The sequence below is a fragment of the Chelonus insularis genome, unplaced genomic scaffold, assembly GCF_013357705.1.
Source record: "Chelonus insularis isolate UGA/USDA-ARS -01 unplaced genomic scaffold, ASM1335770v1 contig_408_pilon, whole genome shotgun sequence".
NCBI classification, from domain to species: Eukaryota; Metazoa; Arthropoda; class Insecta; order Hymenoptera; family Braconidae; genus Chelonus; species Chelonus insularis.
Genome location: NW_023276565.1, coordinates 18,126 through 40,730, shown reverse-complemented (window position 1 = coordinate 40,730; position 22,605 = coordinate 18,126). Strand labels below are relative to the sequence as shown.

Here is a 22,605-nt window from a genome sequence, read left to right as displayed (position 1 = left end):
TATCTATGCTTTTACGGTAACTTCTGCTCTATAATTTTTTCCATACAACCATGAATTAAATTAATACTAATAATACCTTCGAAAGTTTGATTACAAAGTCATAGACAATTCAAACTAATCTCATGAAAATTTTTGTTATAGATTTCATTCAAACTTTACCAGTAAAAATAAATTTATTTGCTTCAAGGATGAATGTTTAATATGTAAAAAGATTGCTTTTTAGCTTCTTACGTAGGTGGACCAATTTCACTATGAAAAATGACCAGACATCAAGTAAAAGCAATATCTTATTCATTGTACTAGACTATTTTGAATCTCATTAAAACATTAGTAAGTAATTTAACAATATAATTTTTATTATTCTAAAAAAGTTAAATCTTCTAATGACATAAAATTTTCATATTTAATCAAGCAATATTGAAAAGAAAGAAAGTATTTCATTTATTTGCAATACTCTTTCAACTGTGTATCATAAAAATGCAAAAAAAAAATAATTGTCACTCATTAAAAATGTTCTCAAGATAAAATGAAATTGAATGTTTTCAGTAAAAATAAAACTATCCTACTTCTTCATGGTAGAATAATCATAAGTCGTAGAAAACTAACAATAAATAATAGAGCAATGAATTTTAAAATGAGAATGAATGTAAAAAGTATTTGAAATGTTTTAAAAGAATATTAGAATACAATTAAATGATAATATCATAAAATTATTCATTCTGCATGATATCCAAGTTATTCCATAAAACCACAAAAAGTAGCCAATAATTAATAACGTCTATTAACTTTCATTTAATAATTAATAAGTCTTAAAAGTATTCAAAAACTTGTTCTAAAATAGAGCAACTTTTATAATAGAAAATTAATAAGTGTCATTTAACGACTTTTATTGGTACATTACAAATCCTATTGAAAAATTGAAAGCAATTCAAACTGTTTAAAAAAAGACCTTTATATCTTTTTTTTTTTTATACTTCTTATGAGTTTACGGTATTTTTATCCGGATCTTTTATGACTTATTAAGATCCATGATCGATCGACTTTTCAAGGAAGTCTTTCGTAAGACTCATCTATTGTGTTGAACAAATCAAATTAAATTCTGAGGTGTCTACAGGGTAGGTCTAAACCCTGGTGCAGCGCCTGCGACCCTGGCCCGGAGTTGTATTTGCTGGTGGGAGCTCTATCGAACCACCCCTACTACTTCAAACAATCCTACACGTCCTTGCTGATACATTATCCTTTAATCCTTCCACTATACAAAGAGCTAACCGGTCTTCTTTGGTGAAACGTGTCTTGCTGACTTGAAGAAACTTCCTTGATTCAACACCATTTTTTCAGCATACCCATTTGCATTCTTTTCTTCGTTGGAATTGATATTCATTCATCGATCTCCAAGCTCTTGGAATAATTTTCTAAAAATAAAAATAAATCATTTACATTTAGAATATTGTTTTAAAATTAATAATATAAATAGATGGTAGAATTAATTTAATTAGATTGTGGTTCTTGTTAATTTCTGGTTTAATAAAGTTTATTTAAATTTATCTTATTCATGAAGAATAAATTAATTTAACTGTTTCATTTGAAAATAAAATATAATTATCACCCTTTTTTTTTATCTATAATTTATATTATTAAATTATAAAATTTTGAATTTGATATAATTCATAAATTAATTACGTATATTTTATGTAATACAATTAATAAATATTGCATTATGAGATAGAATATTTACTAAGGATTTTAATGTAATGAGTATTCGAGTTTAATTCAAAGTGTTTTAGCCTAAGTAAAGCTAAAAGTTAATTATGTTATTGACAAGCGTTCGATTGCAATCAGTGGTACAAGGTTATTTGTAAACAAACTGTATTGTGATTTGAAATTCCAAATACGTTTAACAAAATCAAATTTAAAATAAGCAAAAATATCAAAAATGATTTAATAATGTGATAAAAAAAAATTCATAAATAAATTTAACCTCAAAAAGGTCGATGGAAATGACATATTTAATTCAATTGAAGTGTTTTTTAGTGGAAAATAAATTTCCAATATCAATTTTATGGAATAATAATTTAATAAAAATGAATAAAAAATATATAGAAACAGTTTATTCTATCAAAAGCAGATGAGGGTTAGATAAAAATGTAACCTTAAAGAGTATCATGAAATCTCATTTTTCCACCAATCACAGCAATATTTTACCTTTCTTTAATTAATTGAGAATGCAATAATCTAAGTAAATACAAGAATTATAAATCAAGTAAGTAAATAGTAGAGTAAGTAGATAAAGAAATATAGCATGTACATTGCTATCTGATCAAGTTTTTCCTAGGATAATATTGAAAGAAGTAAAAAATGAGAGTTGGAGCACAAGAAAATGTTTGGATATGTTTGAATGCTAGAAGGACCGTTATCGATTACGCATTCCTTTGGCTACCTATCACCACCTGTATTATACTGAATGATGGTAATGCTCCAAAGAACACAATGAGTGAGCCCACGTGACAATTTGAGAAAGCTTAGCTAAATAACTTATGACACTGAACCATTTCGTTCTCCAGGACTATCAAAATTCACTACACTCCATGTCTTGACTCATAAATTAAGTGAAATGTGTCTTGGCATTCTGCCCTAGAAACATTAGCATACCTTACTGGCCTTTGGTGCTGACATTTAGCCGAGTTAATAAATTGATTAAGTAGTTTTGAACAAAGTTTACATTATTATCAGCTACTGTAATTGAAATACATTATTTAAACTGGGAAGCTCAGGATGAATGAAGCTTATGAATAAAACTTCTTAAATTTTTTTTTCCTAGAAATGATCTCTATGGGAAAGTATGAAAGCATCATTTTTGTTTTATTTTTATTCTTTAGAAAAGAGTTCATTTTCTATTGTGTTTAACTTGAATTAAAGTTTTAATGAATAGCAATATCTTCTTGAATTGGATCAAATAATTTGGTTATGATAGATAATATTACAAGTTTTGAAATAACTTTAGTAATAAAAATTTTTTATATTACATTTTATTCATAAAAAAACAAAATAAAAATGTATTTACATTTGAATTTTATTAAATATTATTATGAATAATACCGATTTTTTATACCATTAAATTCTTCATTAAGGAAAGTATTGATCAAAATAAGATAATATAATGAAAATATCTCTATTTTCTCATTAAAATTTAATAAGTTTAATTTATTTAATTACATAAAAAAAAATAAAATATCTTATTTTACAAAAAAAACTTTACTGTAAAAAATATTTAGTTTCATAGAAGAAGAGTTCTGGAAGATTAAATTTCATCAAAATTTGATCTCAGCAAATTTGTAATTTCTAGTTTTTTTGAAGCAGATTTTTTTTTTCTACATTGGACTGATTCTACTTCATACTTTATAATCCTCTAAAAGAGCAATGAAAAGCTTCAATGAAATCCTTGTTAGCAGAAAACTGAAATTCAAATAAAAAATTAATTTCAATATTAAAATTAATATACCTCGAGTAATAAATAGCTAGAGTGAAACTAATCACAGAGATTAATAAATAATTATCCAACGACAAAGATCGAAATTCCATGATGAGTAATTGTAAGTTTTGTTCATTACATAGTTTGTAATATAATTGAGTATGATGAGTATATTACACTACATCACTATGCTATATTAACGCTACGAGTTCTGATTACGATGACGGTCGAGGTAGTCGGAAGTTGAAGCCTTGGAGAGGCCATAGAGTGCAGATTACCTGGCAAAAAATTGTAATGCACGCGCGTCGTACATCGGAAACGGTTTCCTCAATGGACATAACGATCATGAGGAGCTAAGAGCGATGAGTAGGACAGTGTGTCGCTGTCGATGCTGCTCTCTTTCTTCCGCGTATGACCTGGCCACTGGCCCACTTTGGTTTCTCCACTTTTTTATCCCTCCCAAAGTCCTCTTCTCCCCTCCTGGCAAATGAGTTTGTCACTTGTAGGTCTTTTCTTTCCCTTTCCAATGTCTTCCGGGTCCTCAGCAGCTCTTCAAACCCATGCATCCATTCTCCACTTGCCCACCACCATCACCAACGCGTGAATCAATCTAAGAGGGGATTAGGACCCAAGTAAGCCCAAGCAACGTCCAATCTCATGACTTTGCGATGCATTCCCGGCACATGCCATGCCGGTCAGACGAGTAAAGTCCACTTTGCCAGCCGGATGGATCGATAGTTGATCCGTGATCGGTCCAGTGTTGTTTATCATCTAATTTGGTGGACCTTCTTTTTTGACTTGATCATAATAATGATTTAAAAATCATCATTTAATTGGTGTTGACCTTTTTGTTTATTGTTATTGTTTTAATCACTATTGACCAGTGAAGTGCTGAACAATTTTGACCATCGCTTCGCTGATATATCAAGATTTATCTAATAAGTTATGTAACGATTGTCACTGAGGAATTGTTATCAAACGATCAGTTAATATTGATAAGGGTAAGTCACTAAATTTGGTTTATTGGTTTCTTCACAGAAAATTAATCAATAATTAGACAATAAAAGGAAGAAGATCTGTTATCAAAAAAAAAAAAGAAGATGAGACATCAACAGAGACAGAAAAAAAGTCGTTTTGTCCCACTTTTAAAAATCAGGTTCTCACAAGTTCGTGACCGGTCGTTTCTTTCCACGGTCAAAGAATAATGCGAGACTTATGAGAGTTCTTTAGCCTCTAAATTGAAGGTATAGCAAAGATTCCCACGTGTTGAAATGAAGCAAGGTGCCGTTGAGCACACAAGAGTATTTGATCATGAGCGTTAACTCAAGATTGCTAACGGTCCAAGACTTACAAGAATGACTTGCTTAGAAGCAAAAGAAGAAGAGGAAGAAGAAGAAGAAGAAGAGTCCAAGAGTCAAAGGAGTCAAGAAAAGTTGTTTTCTTTTATTTTTATGTATACGTCTGAAAGCACCTGGAAGTCATTTAATCACTTGGCTAATGGCTGCAATAAATCTTATAGAAAGTGAATACAATGCAGAAAGAAAGTCAAATTAGTCAAGTGAAAATAGCACTGATTTTTGTCGCTAGTTTATTAACATTTTATGGCAAATTAATGTCTGAAAGATAGAGTTAGGAAATGAGGAAGAGAGAGAAAAATTGGTGAAGAATGTACGAGAATGAGGAATAATCGTGACTCAGGGTGGGAACAATCAGGTCACCCAGATTGCAAGTCGGACCGGCAACCAAAGAGAATCAAGAACGAGCTTTCTCCGCAATGAGAGATGCAATGTACATTAATTCAAAAAACAACTAACCTATTTGTAGTTATATTATATTGGATGCGTACTGATTATTTTGACAATAGCTGTTGATATGTAATGCATATCGCTACATCATTTAGAAACACTAATAATGCATTGTAATCATGCAAACGATCCTTGAGAAAGGAAAATATCATCATCAGGTCTTGGAACAATACTTTTCAACACCTTCATTCACAACGTATATTATTATATATATAATACATACATTAAAACAATTAGATACAATTTATGTTAAAAAAAAAGCTTATAAATGTTGTTAATTTTAGAAAAATGGTTTAGTATTTTTGTATGTGAGAATTTTTTTTTATTAAGTAATTGATTCGTTTAATGATGGAAGAAATGTTTTTTACTAGAAATGTTTTCTCTAGAATTTCCTTTTCGTTTGAAAAACATTTTTCCATTCGATTGAATATTGATGTCAGTGAAATTTTGTCACAGAGAAAATAAAATTGATCTTGAAATAATTTTCAGATATAGTTACTTGGTTTTCAAAATATCAAGACTCACTTATGATAACAAGAACATTACAATGGAATTGGAAATTTGATGTATATATTTGGAATAATATTTTTTTTTTAAAATGATGGTATCATATGCAAGTGGAAAAAATTATGTGTTTTGTTACAATCAGATTCTAGAATCAATAAAAACTTGAATCCTCTGATGAAAACAAGTTTGAAGATTGGAATTGAGATAAAAATATTACGATCCTATTATTATGTTTGATTAATTACAAGTAAAGAATGAAAATTAGTTATAAAAGGAATTTTAAAACATTATTTATCTGACGTGCGTTGATAATTTCATTCTTTAAAACTAAAATTAGAATAGAAAAACAAAAATTGACAAAAAACCTTTTTTATTCATTCATATAATTGGAAAAATATTCCATGTAAATTTGTAATAAGGAAATTTAAAATTTATTATTAGTAAAAAGATTTAATTAACGGTAAAAAAATAACAGTTAAGCATCAATATTCATGGTTGTGTACAAAAATGATTCTCACTTAATAATCAAAGCTAATAATGTTCATGCTAAATAAACTTGATCAATGTTGAACTATTGGAAAGCATATATACTTCATTTGTTTATTGAAAAATTATTGATGTCCATGTATTTATATTTAAATAGCTTACATACATCAGCTTGAACATTATTTGTAACTAACACAAAAGAGAGAGGGGATTCATTCATTATTATTCCATCATCATCTTGAAGCTCAACTTGGATTAGTGTATTATCTGTAAAGAAAAAGTGAAAATTAACTGACAGAAAATTATATATTTTTATTTAGAAAAATATTAAAGCTATATTAAATATTTATTTTCTTATTTCGTTGATTTAAAAATCTATAAATAAGTAATACAAAAAAAATTCATAGATAATTACCACCTATTTATTATTATTTATTTATTCACTAGAAATTGTTATCGGTAAAGATTCTTTCCGTTTGTTTGTAGCTAATACAATTCTGTTGGTAAAAAAAAGTCGTTAATTACCAGCGCATTAGAGCTCACGTCAAAGCTAATAAAAAGTAAAACATGGAGTAAATATTTCCGATTTACTTTATCATATATACAATCTTTGCTTCTGTGTATTTATTTAGCATCCTATATATGTCATAGTGTTCACTGTAGCGGGCACTCGCGGTTGGATAACGGGATTCCAGAGCCTCGCATCAAGTGCGTGCGTGAAACTCTGGCTATATCACGCATTAAGCAAAAATGGCCCTGCTATGGTCATGGATTACATTAATTATACGTCTCTATCACTAACTCAACTCTTAAGTATATAATTAATCTTCAGAATTCTTTTTCTTTATCTTTGCAGATGGAATCTAGGAAATATATCTTGCTGTTAGCATATCTGACAATAATCTCTGGCTTTTCAATCTCTGACAAAGATCACAGTCGAGGTAAATACAATGTCACGAACATGAGACGAATTGAAAGTCTGACATATTTTCTATTCAACCGCATTAATAATAATAATTTGATTGTTCTTTAGGTCGAAAACTCTTTGGAGGCTACAGAATAGTGCCGAAAGTGTGCCAGCCAACAAGCCCCTCTAGGATACAGTCAAATCAGCCAGCCATTTGTATGTTTAACTATGAATGTAGTCAAAGGAATGGCCAAGTTGTTGGTGCTTGTATGGATGGTTTTCTTTTTGGAGCCTGTTGCCAACTTCCACCAAACTATCAAACCAGTGAAATTCTTCAAGAGCAATTTAATTACTCTAAGATTCCAATGACTGAAACAACCAACTCACATATTACAACAATACAAACAACTAAACCACCATCTCCAGTTCACCATGAAGATAACAAAAACATCTCTCAAGTTTTCACTTCTCAAGATATCGATGATCTTTCAATACCAGGGATTATTACTCATGCTGATTCCCACAATGATTTACAAGAGAAAGAATCGCCTGAAGTGAATCCAGTAACGACTTTCTTACGACCAGATCAGATCTTGCAAATTTCAGATCCTGTTGATCAACTTCCTGGACTTTTTTCCCAAGGAATAGGAGCTAGTAATTTTTCTGGAGCTGATACCGTTTTAGTTGATAAAAATGGCACAGTAATTGATAATAAAATAAGTTCTGACTCAATATTCAGGCCTGACAATAGAAGTACTTTGGGTCCAAATTATTCCGTGAATTTTGCAGGAAGCACAACACGAATGCAACCATCGCAATATATGAATACCAATAAGATCATTGATTCAACAACGATTCCATCAACCTCCGGCCTCGTTCGAGTGCCAACAATTAATTACGGGACACCAGTAGGAATAAAAAAAGATGACGATGATGAGTTTACTAAAAATGAAATGTCTATCAATCATATACTTACTCTTCTAAATAGTAGCACACCAAATGCTGGATCTCCGACTCATGTTACTCAGCAAATACATTCTACTAATGGTGGATCGTCTGTTCAATCATGGTCGGCAGTAGAAAACACGTCCAAGCCGTCAACTGCTAAATTAACATATCCTTATACTTATTATAAGCCTGTAACGAAGCCGACCAATTATTATTACTATAATACTGGTTCTCCGACATCTTCATTTAGTACATCAACTAAAGCTAGACCAACTAGACCGTCAAACTTGGTATTTTCTAGTGATTATAGTCCTAAATATCCAAGTACTGGTTCTTCTTCATCATCGACTTACTTCTTATCAACAAAACCAACAACGTTACCTCCTGCTCCAACAGTTATTGTCCTTGGACCACTTGGTACCAGTGATTTCACTTCAGCAACTACACCAAAATTTACAACTAAACAACCACTTACTACTACTCCAAGTTCAGCAAAGCCTTCACTTTTGACCAAAAAACCTCCTCAAGCAACGATTACTCACAATATTAGTACAGTTATTTCCACTGATAGCTCTGCTGACACTTCAGCCACCAGTAACATTATTTCCACAAGTTTTATTAATGTGAAATTTAAAGACACCAGTACATCCAAACCTGCTGAAGCTTTGCAAAGTGTAGTACCAACTAAAAAACCATCAACAGTCTGGACGACATTATCAACTTGGTCAAATAAACCAAGCTTCCAGCTGAGACCAGGACAACCTGATTTTGCTTGGCCGGATACTAATTTCACACCTATTCAAACGATTGTTTTACAATCATCTACTAAGCCGGTAAACTCACCATCATCAACTGAATATAATGTTGATGATGATAGAACAGCAGCTCCTGATGAAATGAGCAATTTTCCACCGGATCGGAATCCAAATTTAACAAATTCCACTCCAATTTCTCAAGCTGAAAAGCCAACGATTGTTGAAAACGGTTATCCAGCGATAGAAATAATTGGTGAAAATGAAATTCCAACACCAAGTTTGATCGAAGACGAAGTTTTGACAAATAAAGTTGATGACTTTGTCAATAAAATAGTAGACTCTCTTCAAGATAATTTCCAAGATTTAAAAGACATTGTTTATAATAAGAAAAATATATCTGCAGTTTCAACTTCTTCTCCAGCACCATCAGCAACTAGAAAACCGACAACAGTGAAAAGGCCAACACCAAAACCATCTAGTACCAAGAAACCGCCAACAAGAAGGCCAACAAGTTCACCGAAACCTGGTACAGCTCCAAGTTCGGCAAATAAACCAGTTAAAGTAACAAGACCAGCTAAACCAACTAGTACTACTGCCCCACTAAGTGCTGGGGTTATTACAAAGAGGCCATCAGTTTCTTCTAGTTCACCAACAAGCTCCAAAAGACCTAAGCCGACGAAAAAAGTAACCACTACTGTTACTCCAACTACAACAGTAGAAATCAGTTCGGTTTCAACCATTCAAATTCATCATAATGAACCTTTGAATGAACCCACCCAAGGAACAACCAGAGCTCCTGATTATCGTCGAGGTAAAATATTTTTTCATCAGATCTAATATTAATACTTTTGATAATACCATCAAAGTCAATTGTATATTTTTTAAAATTATAATAACGCATTCTAAGTAATATAAATGAAAGTTGTTGGAAAAAGCGTTTTTTATTTTTCTACTTGTTAGCTTTGATAAGTTTACGACTCAACTAATTGTTATTTTATGCTACATGCTATTATTTTGTAAATCAATATATTGATTATCTGTCACGATAGCACAAATGTTTTAAAAATAGTGTAAAATCCGAAATAAATATTGTTATATTTCACAGGTATCTTTGTGCTATTTGAATAACTATACATTTTATTTTTTATATAGACTGATAAAATAAATTGTTTCAATTCTAGAACTTTTATGACTCTTATAAAATTTTCGTTTGAATAATGTATAAAGTAGATGTGCTTTTTGTGGCTACAATCAAATAAATTCTGATATTTTTAGCATAATAAAGTTTTCTCATTCTTTTTGCATTCCCAGTTTTTTTTTAAAGCTTTTTAAATTTTTTTTCTTCATATCAATAATTTTACTTTCAACTGAAATATATATTTTTTAGTAAATATTTTTTTGTTTAAAAAAAGAGTATTCGCGTGTTTGAAAGTAATGATAGGTTGAGCTAATATAGATTGTTTTTATCTGTTCTGAACAGAATGTGGGGTAAGACCGTTAGTTCAAAGAGCAAGAGTTGTGGGTGGAAAGAGTGCAACATTTGGTGAATGGCCTTGGCAAGTTCTCGTGAGAGAAGCCACATGGTTAGGATTGTTTACCAAAAACAAATGTGGAGGTGTACTGATTACAGACAAATATGTGATTACTGCAGCACATTGCCAACCAGGGTAAGCAATCATTTTACAACTTATTAATATACTTTTACAAATACAAGAAAAAAATTAGTAATAATTAAAAAGTATTTGATCTCACTCACCATAGCTGATAATTGTTGTTATTTTGCAGGTTTTTAGCATCATTGGTTGCAGTATTTGGTGAATTTGATATCTCTGGTGAATTAGAATCCCGTCGTAGTGTTTCTCGAAATGTCAGAAGAGTAATAGTACATCGAGCATATAATCCTGCAACATTTGAAAATGATTTAGCAATTCTTGAATTGGAATCACCAATTGAATTCGATGCACATATTGTTCCCATTTGTATGCCTGAGGATGGAATTGATTTTACTGGAAAGGTGGCTACCGTTACTGGCTGGGGCCGTGTTAAATACAGTAAGAACAATTATTTATTCATTCAATTACCTCTTTAGTTATAATTCCCAAGTTAATTAATCAGAATTCACAAAGAATTATGCTTAACACATGCTTTTAACAATATTAAATAACCTTTTTATATTGAAAAATTTATTTTTATAAAGAATTGAATATTTTTTAAATAATTTCACTTAAACTAATGGTATTTTATATATAAAAAAATATATTATAAAAAACTTCACTTAAGAAAATTGCTAATATCCTTATTTTTATTCTCTTAATTATCTTTTTAAAAAAAATGAAAACGATTGGAGAGAATTAGTAATTAAAAGTTTTAAACTTCTTTAAAATGAAGATAATTTTCAACGTAATTAAATATCAAAATTGAGGAGATAGAGCTATTAAGATGAAAAAAAAATATTTCAAGTGTATTTTCTTGCTTCTTCTTTCTACTAGATGGTGGAGTTCCATCCGTTCTTCAGGAAGTTCAAGTTCCAATCATAGAAAATTCAGTATGTCAAGATATGTTCCGGACAGCAGGACACTCGAAGCTTATTCTTGATAGTTTCCTCTGTGCTGGATATGCTAATGGGCAAAAAGATTCTTGTGAGGTAAACACATAAGATATTGAATTTTAAATGGAAGAAACAATTACCAATTATGTGATCTTTAATTAAAATGGAAATCTTGATATCTTTAGGGTGATAGTGGTGGACCTTTGATGATGGAGAGACCTGATGGAAAATGGTTTCTTGTTGGGACAGTATCTCATGGGATTAAGTGTGCTGCTCCATATCTTCCTGGTGTCTACATGAGAACAACATATTTCAAACCTTGGCTCCATGCTGTCACAGGCGTGTGAGAAATAAATTAGATAGAACAACCCAACTTCTGAAACAGTATAAAAAATTTATTACAAGGGAAAATTAAAAGCTGTAAGAGAAGTTAAAAGGAAGATATTTATATAGATTTATAAACAATTGTACAAAAAATTTATTTATATAATTATTGATCAATGATCAATAGAATTAATCAATTTATTCGAAGAAGACCATCAACATGAAAATGTTCTGTTGGAGTTGAAGCAAGGAACTTTCAGAAGGGAGTTTTAGTAATTATATGATAATATTCATTTTTTATTTCAACAAAAACTAGAATTATCGTTATAATTGACGTTCATTGGGAAAACTTTACAAAAGTGGTTCTTTTAAGAATAGATAAAAACTAGAGCCTTTCAAATTCGATTGATCCAAGACCAAATTGATTTTTAAACAATTATTTATCAATCGAAATGAAACAATATTATTATTATGTCTTATTTATATCAATAACTTATTTATTTATTTATTTAAATAAAGAATCCATATAGAAATTCCCAGGGAATATTAAATGATCGTTTGAATAGGGGAAAAATAATAATTAACCTTTTCAAACGATCAAAAGAGTAATTAAAAAATGAATTACAGTATCATTTATTTATGAAGCGAATCAAAGTAAGATGAATTGGCTCGCTAGACTAACTTTGTAAATAATTAACCTATGTAGATGTAATTTATAATATAATAATTGTAAAAAAATAATTAAAAGTAATATTGTAAGTTAATTATTTATTATCCTGATATTGTTAATTTATTTATTATGTAATTAAATAATTAAACTGATATTTTTTATATGAATTAACGTGTATTAATTGTTGGGTTGCAAAAAAAGTTACCCTCTAACAATGATTATAAGTTTGATTTAACTTCTATCTTATGATAAGGTATCTGAAGCTTAACCTTGACTTCAACACATTTATGCATTAGATGGAGAATTGAAAAAAATAAGAATAAAAGGTTAAATAAATCTAAATGTAAAATTTCATGTATAGGTAAGTAATGGGCCACTTGAGTAATCAGATTGCTTCATGTTACATGAATATATATCTAAAATGACCGGAAACACGAACGTGTGCGCGAGATGCTTTGCGATCAATAACAAGAACAAGTGCGATAGATTCATTTGTAACATTGGGTGAGAAAAGAGAACACGAGATACCGCCCACGTTTAAAACTCTTACGCTCGTGCTTTCATATTACGTCATTTGATTTCGTATCTATCTGAAAAACATAGAAACTTTGATAGAAGTTATTTCCACCCCCCATTGTTTTTTCAGAGGGAAACAAAAAAAAAGATTTGTCTCGAAGATGATGAACAATTATTTTTAAAAATTGGAGAAATTAGATAAGAAGTTGATAAATAAGACATCTTAATATTTATTTTTTTTTGAATAATTTAAAAAATACTAATGAATTTTTTATTTTAATTAACGAGTTGGAATTTTTAGGTTATGTTTTGAAAAAAATATTTTTGAAATATGATGGAAATTTATTTTACCGGAATTTTTTGATAGATATCTTGAAAGATTGAAGTCACTTTTCAAGTGATATTTTTTTTAAATTATCCATTTTTTTCTTTTTAAATTAATAGTTTAAATTTTGGAGTATTGCAAAAAAATTTTATCCACATTGAAATAATAAAAAAAAAAATATGTGATATAAATTTTGTTGAAAACTATTAGTTAGACTTTTATGTTTGAAAAATGAACATGTTTATGATATATTTTATGGTGTATCCATTCGAAGCAATGAGGGGTGAAGAAAAATCTTCAGATAAATTTTCCAGGTGAAAAATTTTTTTATGGCTGGAAAAAAAATACTTGATCATTATTTTAATGCTTAATAAAAGTTTCAGAAAAATAAGTGGCGTCATTAGGGGGGAAAATGGTGAATTTTTCTACGCATGCGTGAATTATTTTATCCCCACAAGTAGAACTCTTATCACAAACGCAGTCTGATAACCCCTGTTCAGTTTTCTCCAAACATCCAGGACGAAAAGTCTGTAGTACCATCTATCCTCATTCAATAGCCATCAATTTGTTTATTAACATCAATAATAAAAACATTTTATTTCAAACATTTGAGTTCTAAAAGAAGATTAAATCATTTTTAAATACAAATCAATAAGTGCAAAAGGTAACTTACCTTAATCTAAATTACCAAAAAAAAAAAATTTTATCTTAAAAGCAAAATTTGATAAAACAATATTCTTCTAGAAAAATGGCTGATCCAAGGTACAAATTTAGCTCGATGCTTTGTGTGATTGCTGTCTTGATGTGCTTAGCAGAGATGCAGGGTCAAGTTGAGGCTTGGGGTGGCGTATTCAATCGTTTCTCCCCGGAGATGCTTTCTAACTTTGGATACGGAAGTCACGCTGGAGGCTACAAATCCTCTTATCTCCAAGTAAGTGATACAAATCGATTCTATATTAATACTTTCTTTCTTCAATTCTACTAAAACATCATAACGTTAATCCTCATAACAAAAATGTGGTCAAGAAACCAGATTACTTAATCAAGTTTTATTAACATCCCTCTATATAAAAATGAACGTGATGCTAGATTTAATGTTTCATTCTTCTTCATATTCTTCTGAACCTTTCTAACATTAAACTTTGATGATTTTCGGTAGAAAAGCAGTTACATTATCTCCACTAACCCTAAATCAGTTCCCAGTTCTTCTAGAACCTTTTCTGTTCTGCTATGCTAAACCCTACCCATCATGCAAGTTTGGACACAGCTATTCTTATTCCGTCAAGTCCATGTCAAAATTCTATCAGCCAAATCTTTGATAGTTTTTTATTGAACAATAACTACTTCTAAATCAATTTGAAACTTGCTAGTAATTAAGCTCAACTTAGCAACTGTCTTAAGTAACAGAAAAGATTGAATCTCTGAAAAAAGATGATAATAAAAATGATTGTAATGTTGATCAATATCAGCTTGCTTGAATTAAAATAAAAGCTTAAATGAATATGTGATGTAAACAAATCACTTTAATGGAATATCATCAAAGCAAGTCTGAAAATTGGATGACATACTGATTTCAAAGATAAAAAAAATTAATACTAATATATTTCTTATTATATTGATACTCTTAACATTTATTATGATACTGGAGGATGTTATTTTAAAAATATAAACACGTGCGTATTGCGAAATGACGTGACATTTACACAATATGTAATATTATTATCGTATCACGTTATGTAGAAGGGATTATATTGTGTCTTTTATCGATCCAGAGACCGCTCGTAGGAAATTACGCCAACGACTTTGGTGAAGGTCTACAGGTCATAGATGATTGCGAAGACAGGAGTTGCGGATGGAATGGGGATTGCTGTCCAGGGCAAATATGTTTTATCAATACAGGTAAAGTGACTTTCAATCAATAATACCGATATTGATGATTACATATTGTCGTCATCACCATCATCATATTACTTATTGACCATAATTTGTTAAATGTAAATCTCACCAATTGATATTAGAATTTAATATCAATAAGTGGATGAAGAATAATGTAATTTTTTTTAGCTTTTAACTTAATCATATGATAAATATCATGATCATGATAAATTGATTATTCAAGTTATAAAAAATTTAAATTATTTATCATTTAACTTGACAGTAAGGTAAATCGATTTTTGTTCTTAAAATAAAATTCTTTCAACTAGAATTGTTTATCCACACTTTTAAACAAAGTAACTGAGTTAAATCAGTGAAATAAAAATATTCTTAGTCAATATAAATATTTTTCTATCGATTTATACAAAGATCATGAAAAATGCATGACCATAAGTGAACTCATTTTTTTTTTTTTTGAAACCATTATGGTACATAAGTATCACTATTGTAGGAACAAGAATAGAATAAGAAATCGAAGAATAATGTTTCTTTCACCATCTACGCAAATAAGTACTATACTAGGTCAACGAAAAAAACTTGGAGAAAAATTGGATCACGTAAAGACTACTATTCAACCATCAGTGCCAAACAATTCATCTAGATATATAATGCAAACTGTCTGAACTATCATTAGTTAACGTTTACATCAAAAATAGATGTTGACATATCAATCTTGTTGATGCTTTCAGAGACTGTAGGCACATGTCACTATGTAAGGGGTTTGAAACAGGGTGAACTATGTCACAGGGATAATGATTGTGAAACAGGCCTTGTCTGTGGTGATGTTGCTGGTGCTGATGCTCGATCATGTCAACCACCAATTACTTCTAATAAACAATACAGTATGTTCTAACTTGCCAATTATTTTATGTGACAATATAAATACATTATCATGCATAATATCAACAATATGTTGGATTAACAAAGCATCAGTTGGATTAATAATTTAAAAAAAAAACAATTTTTAAGGTGAAGAGTGTACTATCTCAAGCGAATGCGATATATCAAGGGGTCTATGCTGTCAAATTCAACGTCGTCATCGTCAAACTACGCGCAAGGTTTGCTCATACTTTAAAGATCCTTTAGTTTGCATTGGTCCAGTAGCTACTGATCAAATTAAAAATATTGTACAATACACTTCTGGAGAAAAACGAATTACTGGCCATAATAATCGTCTTCTCTACAAACGTGGTTTATATCTATAAATAATCAAACCATTAATACACAAATAATTATCTCTCCACCACATTATTTTGTTAAACGTATGAGTTATTAATTATTATGTTTGATGACTACTTATTTTAGAATTTTACTCTAGAATATTTAAAGCATTGTTTAAAAATAAAATATTTAAAATGTGTTGGAAGTAAAAGAATTTAGTTGTTTAGAATAGTTTCCATTCAACTAAATAGTTGAAGAGGAATGAAGAGAATATTATTTCAATGAATTTATGGTATACATAACTTCCATTTTCTCCTTCCTAATTATTGTGACTGAAAATAATTTTACAAAATACTAAAAAAAAACATATGAAATGGTACTTATTAGAGTGATAAGTGATGAAGATTAATTTTGAAATAATGATATATTGATAAAAATCCTCAAACTATAGCACAAATTAACAAAAATGAAACATTTGTTTGAACCAAAAATTAAAATAGTTTGATAAAACAGTCTTCAATTTTCATAAATAAGTCGAGCTGTGATTTTTTTGCATTACAGTAAATTATTATTCTTTTACTGTCATAAAAACTATTATTAAGCGATAATTAAAAAGAAATTTTTGTTGAAAAAAATTTAAGAGATCCATAATAATAAAAATTTTTCAATTCAAAAGTAAACTCTTTCTCTCTAGACTCATCATTTAGAGATAAATGTAATTTTACAAATATTTTGTGGAATCATATTAATAATAAGAGTAATTGAAAAGATGGTTTTTTAATAATAGTAAAACCAATAATTTATAATAATAATAATGGTTCTCCTAAATTTTTAACTACATGGAAAAATACATATCAAAAAATGCCTAATGCATGGAAAGACTCTAAGATAAAACTATTGATGTTAAAAAAAATCCTATTATAACAGATGTTTATTATAAAACTGATACTTCTTATTATCTTATAACTATTATTGTTATTACTATCATTACTAAATTAACTGTATCAGATAAGTGGTTAAATTAAAAAATTATATTTTTATCTTTGATTCATATATAAAAAGTCTATACACAATATACATTTGATGATGTAAGAGTATATAAGTATAAATATATATTTGCATAGTATTCATATACTTTTCTTGATAAAAGTAAAAATTATATAAGAAAATTCAAAAATACTGTAAGACATTAATTAAATGACTAATATGAAACAAAAACATATCATTGTTTATGAAAGTATAATATAATATTATTAATTAAGTGATAAATTATTGTGAATTTCTCCAATGTATTCCTTGGCCTAGACAACATTGACTTGTTTAAATAAAAATCTCATTTATGCGGTTAATTAAAAACTGATCTGAATGAATATTTTATTCTCAATAATTAATTTTTAAATTATGTTGAAAATAATTAAATTGTTAATACTTTTTTATTTAATGGCCATAAAATTATTAATTATGAAAATTAAGATATTTTTTGTATCCAAATAACAGAAATTTCAACATTCTAAAGTACTTGACGTTGAGAATAAAATAATTGAAATATTTATTGTTATTTTTAATATTATTAATAATAAAAACAATCGCAGGCTAATTTAATTTTAATCTCAAATGATAAAAAATTTTTTAACAATCCAAGTGTCTGGCCATTTAGGCTGCGAGTCGAAAGTACCTTCTAACAATCCATTTATTCTTTAATGATAGTATAATGAATTACCAATTATGTATGCATATCTACATGTAATTCCGATTTTATTGTTCAGAAGATGTATAGTTGATATACAGAATAAATTATTGTGCATACTGATAATCTCATTGATCCTTTAAATTTCTTATTAAACTCTATTTTAACATTTAATAATAATCATTAATTACGAAACATATATTTAATTTTACTTAAATAAAGTAATCAATACCTTACGTAGTGATAAAACAATTATAAATATATTTTTTTTAGACCTTAGATAATATCCTATGATAACTTGTCTGCATTTAAATATTTATTCAATGTTTTTTTATTATCGCTGACCAACATAAATAATTCTCATTAAATCATTAATATTAATGTTGAAACCATGCATATTTTTTTTCAATTGATTATTGGAACTCTTGATTAAAATTAAAACAAAAATCTAATATCATCTATCAATTTCAGTTATCAACTGTGAAAATATTCAGAACAATTTTTACAACCGTATTTATGTAAATAATAGTAAAGAATTAAATTTATTGATGAAAGTCAATAGCAAAAAGTAAGAATAAATAGAATAAAACAAGTTATTAGATTAGTTTTATTCGCGAAAAGTGTTTTAATTATTATTGTTTATAATTTACTTAACGTTTAAATTAAGTTAAGTTGGTGTTTTATTATAGCTTAGCTCTCAACTTTCAAGGAGTATCCATAACTTTAATTAATTTCATTCCGTGCAGGACTTGACAACTACTAGGTATCATTTTTTTTTTTTTTGATTTATACTTCCATTGTTTCATTTAATCATATTATCTATTTTTTTCATTATTTTTCATTAGATCAACTTAGTTATTATGTTTTTCCCTTTTAATAATATCAATTTTAGAAATTTTTTTCTAGTAATGAATCTTCATCATATAATAACAGTAACAAAAGAATTATATCAATTATTTCCAACATTTTTCTATCAAATTTCTGAAAAACGAATTAGGTCAAAGTTTAACTAGTCTGCACGGTGAAATTGAGTTGACAAATATTTATCTTTATATGATAGATAGTGGACTTTATGCAAAAGCACGATTCAAGTAAGTTTAGAACATCGAATAAATCGATTAACTCTTAGCATTCATACTTATATTGATGATTTAAAATATGCATTGAAGATTTAGAAAATGTTTTGCCATAGCAGAGTTCTAAATATATACCAAAGACGAAACATAATTGAAAAAATAACACTACCAACTAAATGAGCTGATTTAAATGAGTAGGGAAGGTAATTGAGCTACGTTATTTGTAATATAATATCAGTAATTACTCAATAATTTGATCATAACTTTTGGGTTATTACTTGCGGTAACTCTCTGCATGATCACAGATTTCGTTGATTCAAGATTAGATGTACTATAGATGAGCTAACATAAATTGTGGAATTAACAACTGAAACTTGAAGGAAAGTTTGACTATTTACACTTTTAGTACATCAGTTTGGTGGTATTTTCAGACAGAATTATATTCGATAAGATAGTTAATATTTAGGATTTAGATATTCTGATACTTAAATAATAACAAAAACCCCATTTTCGTCGAATAACTAAAAAAGAATTATAAAATAAAAATATTTTAATTGTAAATTTCAATTAAAACTTGTCTTAATATTATCAACTTTGTTTGGTGCTTGTAGTTTTTGAAGATAATAAAAGAGTGTAATAATGCAAAGTTTTGTGAATAAGTTTAAAGATGAAATGAAATGAAATTTTATCTCCATTAAAATAAAAATATGCATAATGGTTAGTAAAAAATATAATTATTTTCATGAATGAAATTGAAATAGTGAATTATTGTTAAAAAATGTCACGTGTTTATTTATAATGATTAATAAATGAATTCAAAGATTAATCTATCATATATATATAAGAATATCTTTATTATTATTGTTCATGTAGATACAAAAATATGATTGATCTTCCTAATATTTACAAAAGAGATAACTTTTTGTCAGGTAAAGTTAAATTATTTATAATTAAAATATTCAAATTTATTTTATGAAGATAAAATTTTCGTTTCACACCAGTTTTTATCGATATTATTATCGTTTATATTTATAAAAGTTTTATAGACACATGATATAAATATTGATAATTATTAATTATATTAATATGCTTTTGATAATATAATATATTAATTTATCATTAACAACCAAAACTCAATATTCGTCAGTCAAATAAAAAAATACAAAAATAAAATATAAACTCACCATTATAAATCGTCTAGAAAATCTAGACAAATCCGCTGAAAGCCTTCATATCCTTTAAATCCAATTTTTGCACCAGCAGTCCGACAAGCAAACGTGACAGCAGCATGCAAAACAGAATTATTTATGAAGTCAGTTTCACTGTACTCGAGGCTTTCAATATTGTAATTGTGCTCAATTCTTGTTTGTTTTTCAATCAGACTTTTTTGACTAGCTTCTACGATTTCATTGTCACCAACTATATTCTCATTTTTGTTCATTTCTCGATTTTCATCTGTTACCATATTTTTATTATTTTCATTATCCTGTTTTTTCTGATCAATTTTCTTTGAGTGATCACGTAATTTGACAAAATTAAGGCAGTGTAAAATAGCAGCAGTAAATGTATCACCAGCACCCAACGAATCAACGATTTGCGGTGGCGGAAATGCCGGTGATTGCACTATTGTTCCATTGGGAGTTCTCGCCATTGCTCCTCTGTCACCCCACGCACAAATTATTGTCGCTCTACAAACAGATAATTGAGGATAATTACTCATGCACGGATCATTTATGTATTGACAATGTTCCATTCTAATTACAAATTAATTACAGATTAGAAATTAAATGATTGAAATTAAAGTACAGCCGTTATATGAATTTCTAAATAATTAAAATAATATTAATTATGAAGTTAGTCTCTCAAATATTACTTAATAATAAACTTACCCAGACTTGACATCGCGTGCAATATTTCTGATGGTTTCACTCATGTTATTAAATCCTCGACTGCATGCAAAATCTTTGGAGATAAAAGCTACATCAGCATAGGGTAATAAATCTAATAGCTCCACATGAGTTTTCTCTAACTCTACACTAATTGTTATTGGAAGATGGTCTGGTTTAGTTAACTTTATTTTATCATTGTAATTTTCTATTACTTGCATCATTCCTAACACTCTTGGAATGTTTCTACCCTGTGAACAGCAAAACAATTGAAAGAAATTATAAATGAATAATTGAATTTTCTTTTTTTTAGTATTAAACAATTTAATTTACCTCGAAATGAACCCAACTGTAATCACTCAAGTTGAGTTTTTCAAAGTCTTCAACAGTGAGTTCAGGTAAGTTAGGGTTATAATGTAAAATTGTGCGAGATCCTGTTTGTAGGTTTAATATTACAGTTGATGTAGGAATATCTACACCTTCGATAACTGGACAATGAGAATAATCAATGCCATGTTTAATCATGTCATCTCTTATGAATTTCGAGTGATTTCCTGCGCCAAGTGTTCCTAAGAATTCTACTTGGGTACCTAATTTAGATAAAACTGTGCAATTATTTGAGGCATTGCCGCCTCTTTGCCATCTGTAATCTACACATCTAGAAAAAAAAATGTATCATATGACAAAAGAATTCATAATGATGAATATCAATTAAATCTTTCAATTATTTTGCAATTTACCTGGTGTCGGAATCTTCAATAGGAAAACTGTTACATGTTTGAATAATATCAAGACATGTAAGTCCAACACATAAAATTTTCTGTTGATTATTTTTTACAGGAGATGATCCAATTATTTTTTCATAAAAACTTGATATCATTGCTGAATAGTTTTTCATATATAATCCAAATGATAAAGAAAATCAGTGATATTTGTTTGAATGTTGACCTTTAATCCACTATAAATTCACCAAGTGCCAATGATAAAAAAAACTGATATAATATCCAAGTCACCGTGATAACTTTTTCTTTCTCTGGCTTATTATTTTTTTCAAGTTATTGATACAAAATGATATAGAGTGACGTATAAATGTGTTCAACTACATTAGTATACAAACGTTCAAAAGCATTTCCAAGTAGTGTTATTTGATACTATTAATTATCTCAGTCTATCTTATAAGTAACCTTTGGCAAATTGTCTTTGTGTTAAAGCAAGGAAATTGTTGATGAAATGAACTCATGTTGTTTAGTTTATTAGAAAACTGCCACTTCATTGTTTTTATCAAGATAATTTTGTTCTTTCAATACTATATAGAGTGCTATTTAGTAATAATTAATAGACTGACGATAGTGCATTCTATTCTGACGAAAACATTGACGCAAATTGACACGCAAATACACGTGATCAACGTTGCTTATATTTTGTAGCCATTTTGAACTTCATGAACAATGCGCAAGTGTATTGGTGAGGAATTTTACAACGACGCCATCTTGTAATTAATTTAGAAAGCTTTTCAGTCGATTTGAAATTGGGAAAAATAATAATTAATGTAATGAAATAAAACTATTGTTTTATCTTTATTACTTTTATATTTTTTTCA

General features: G+C 28.6%; 3 protein-coding genes across 5 annotated transcripts; 2 read left to right on the top strand and 1 right to left on the bottom strand.

The window, feature by feature from the left end:
• Positions 1-1,007: 1,007 nt before the first annotated feature.
• LOC118069365 (ketohexokinase-like) lies at positions 1,008-22,423 on the bottom strand. 3 transcript variants are annotated; one of them, XM_035087427.1, is made up of 5 exons: positions 21,746-22,423; positions 21,339-21,663; positions 21,009-21,256; positions 20,304-20,807; positions 1,008-1,412 (listed from the first exon to the last, which is right to left on the bottom strand). In XM_035087427.1, the coding sequence occupies exons 1-4, from the start codon at positions 21,901-21,903 to the stop codon at positions 20,306-20,308; spliced, it is 1,233 nt and encodes a 410-aa protein (XP_034943318.1). In that variant the 5' UTR covers positions 21,904-22,423; the 3' UTR covers positions 1,008-1,412; positions 20,304-20,305. The 3 variants fall into 3 exon arrangements, with proteins under 3 accessions (XP_034943318.1, XP_034943316.1, XP_034943317.1); XM_035087425.1 differs by lacking the exon at positions 1,008-1,412 and adding an exon at positions 11,665-11,801; XM_035087426.1 differs by lacking the exon at positions 1,008-1,412 and adding an exon at positions 18,675-19,640.
• Positions 4,208-12,450, top strand: flz (filzig). Its single transcript, XM_035087424.1, has 7 exons — positions 4,208-4,470; positions 7,124-7,208; positions 7,301-9,688; positions 10,358-10,544; positions 10,663-10,928; positions 11,367-11,521; positions 11,611-12,450. The coding sequence occupies exons 2-7, from the start codon at positions 7,124-7,126 to the stop codon at positions 11,770-11,772; spliced, it is 3,243 nt and encodes a 1,080-aa protein (XP_034943315.1). The 5' UTR covers positions 4,208-4,470; the 3' UTR covers positions 11,773-12,450.
• Positions 13,723-16,887, top strand: spab (space blanket). The gene is made up of 5 exons (XM_035087428.1): positions 13,723-13,924; positions 14,005-14,191; positions 15,033-15,159; positions 15,885-16,037; positions 16,165-16,887. The coding sequence occupies exons 2-5, from the start codon at positions 14,009-14,011 to the stop codon at positions 16,398-16,400; spliced, it is 699 nt and encodes a 232-aa protein (XP_034943319.1). The 5' UTR covers positions 13,723-13,924; positions 14,005-14,008; the 3' UTR covers positions 16,401-16,887.
• Positions 22,424-22,605: the final 182 nt, after the last annotated feature.